Source organism: Egretta garzetta, unplaced genomic scaffold (assembly GCF_000687185.1).
Source record: "Egretta garzetta isolate BGI_Z169 unplaced genomic scaffold, ASM68718v1 scaffold505, whole genome shotgun sequence".
NCBI lineage: Eukaryota > Metazoa > Chordata > Aves > Pelecaniformes > Ardeidae > Egretta > Egretta garzetta.
Window position 1 is genome coordinate 375,389 of NW_009259711.1, and position 797 is coordinate 376,185.

Genomic DNA, 797 nt, shown 5'->3' on the forward strand with positions numbered 1-797 from the left:
GCGGAGAAGCGGCGCGGGGAGTCAGCCGCACCCCGCACCCCACCACATTTGTGTGTGTGTGTCCCCATCCCAGCTTGCAGAGGGGAAACTGAGGCAGGGCAGGGTGGCTCGGGAGCGCTCCTGGGGGGACAAGGACTTTTTTGCTGGTATCCCAGAAAAACTGCGTTTGCTGCCGGGCTGCAGCAGCCTCCCTCGCCGGGGCTGGCTGTGCCAGGACCCCCGCGAGCGAAGAGGAGGCTGCCAGGGCGCCCGCGGCCCCAGGACGCGACCGCGCATCCTCCTCCGCGCTGGAAGCCGTCCATCAGCCATGAGATCAAATAAAAACGTCCTACCTAGAAGCTCAATGTATACCCAACCCCTTTTTCATTTCCCTTTTTATTTTTCGCTTTTTTTTTTTTTTTCGCCTCCCTCCTAGAAAAACTGGTTTGCTGCCGGGCTGCAGCAGCCTCCCTCGCCGGGGCTGGCTGTGCCAGGACCCCCGCGAGCGCCCGTCTCTCCCCCAGGTGAAAGTGTGGTTCCAGAACAGGAGGACGAAATACAAACGGCAGAAGCTGGAGGAGGAAGGACCCGACTCGGATCAGAAGAAGAAAGGTTCCCACCACATCAACCGATGGCGCCTCGCCACCAAGCAGTCGAGCGGAGAAGACATCGACGTCACCTCCAACGACTAAGGCAGGGACAGGCTCCTGGTGCAGCCACCATGGAGAGGAACCCGGGGGCGGAAGGGGGGACACAGGCGGCGTCACCAAACGAACTCTAGGGACGTTGCCAAAGCCACCGCCGCCGCCCGCTGCCTT

General features: G+C 61.7%; 1 protein-coding gene across 1 annotated transcript in view; it reads left to right on the plus strand.

Moving 5' to 3' along the window:
- Positions 1 to 671, plus strand: part of LOC104126454 (homeobox protein EMX1) — a 14,345-nt gene extending 13,674 nt beyond the window's left edge. Inside the window, 1 exon segment of the mRNA XM_035894466.1 lies at positions 504 to 671. Coding sequence (XP_035750359.1) covers positions 504 to 671 — 168 coding nt within the window.
- Positions 672 to 797: the final 126 nt, after the last annotated feature.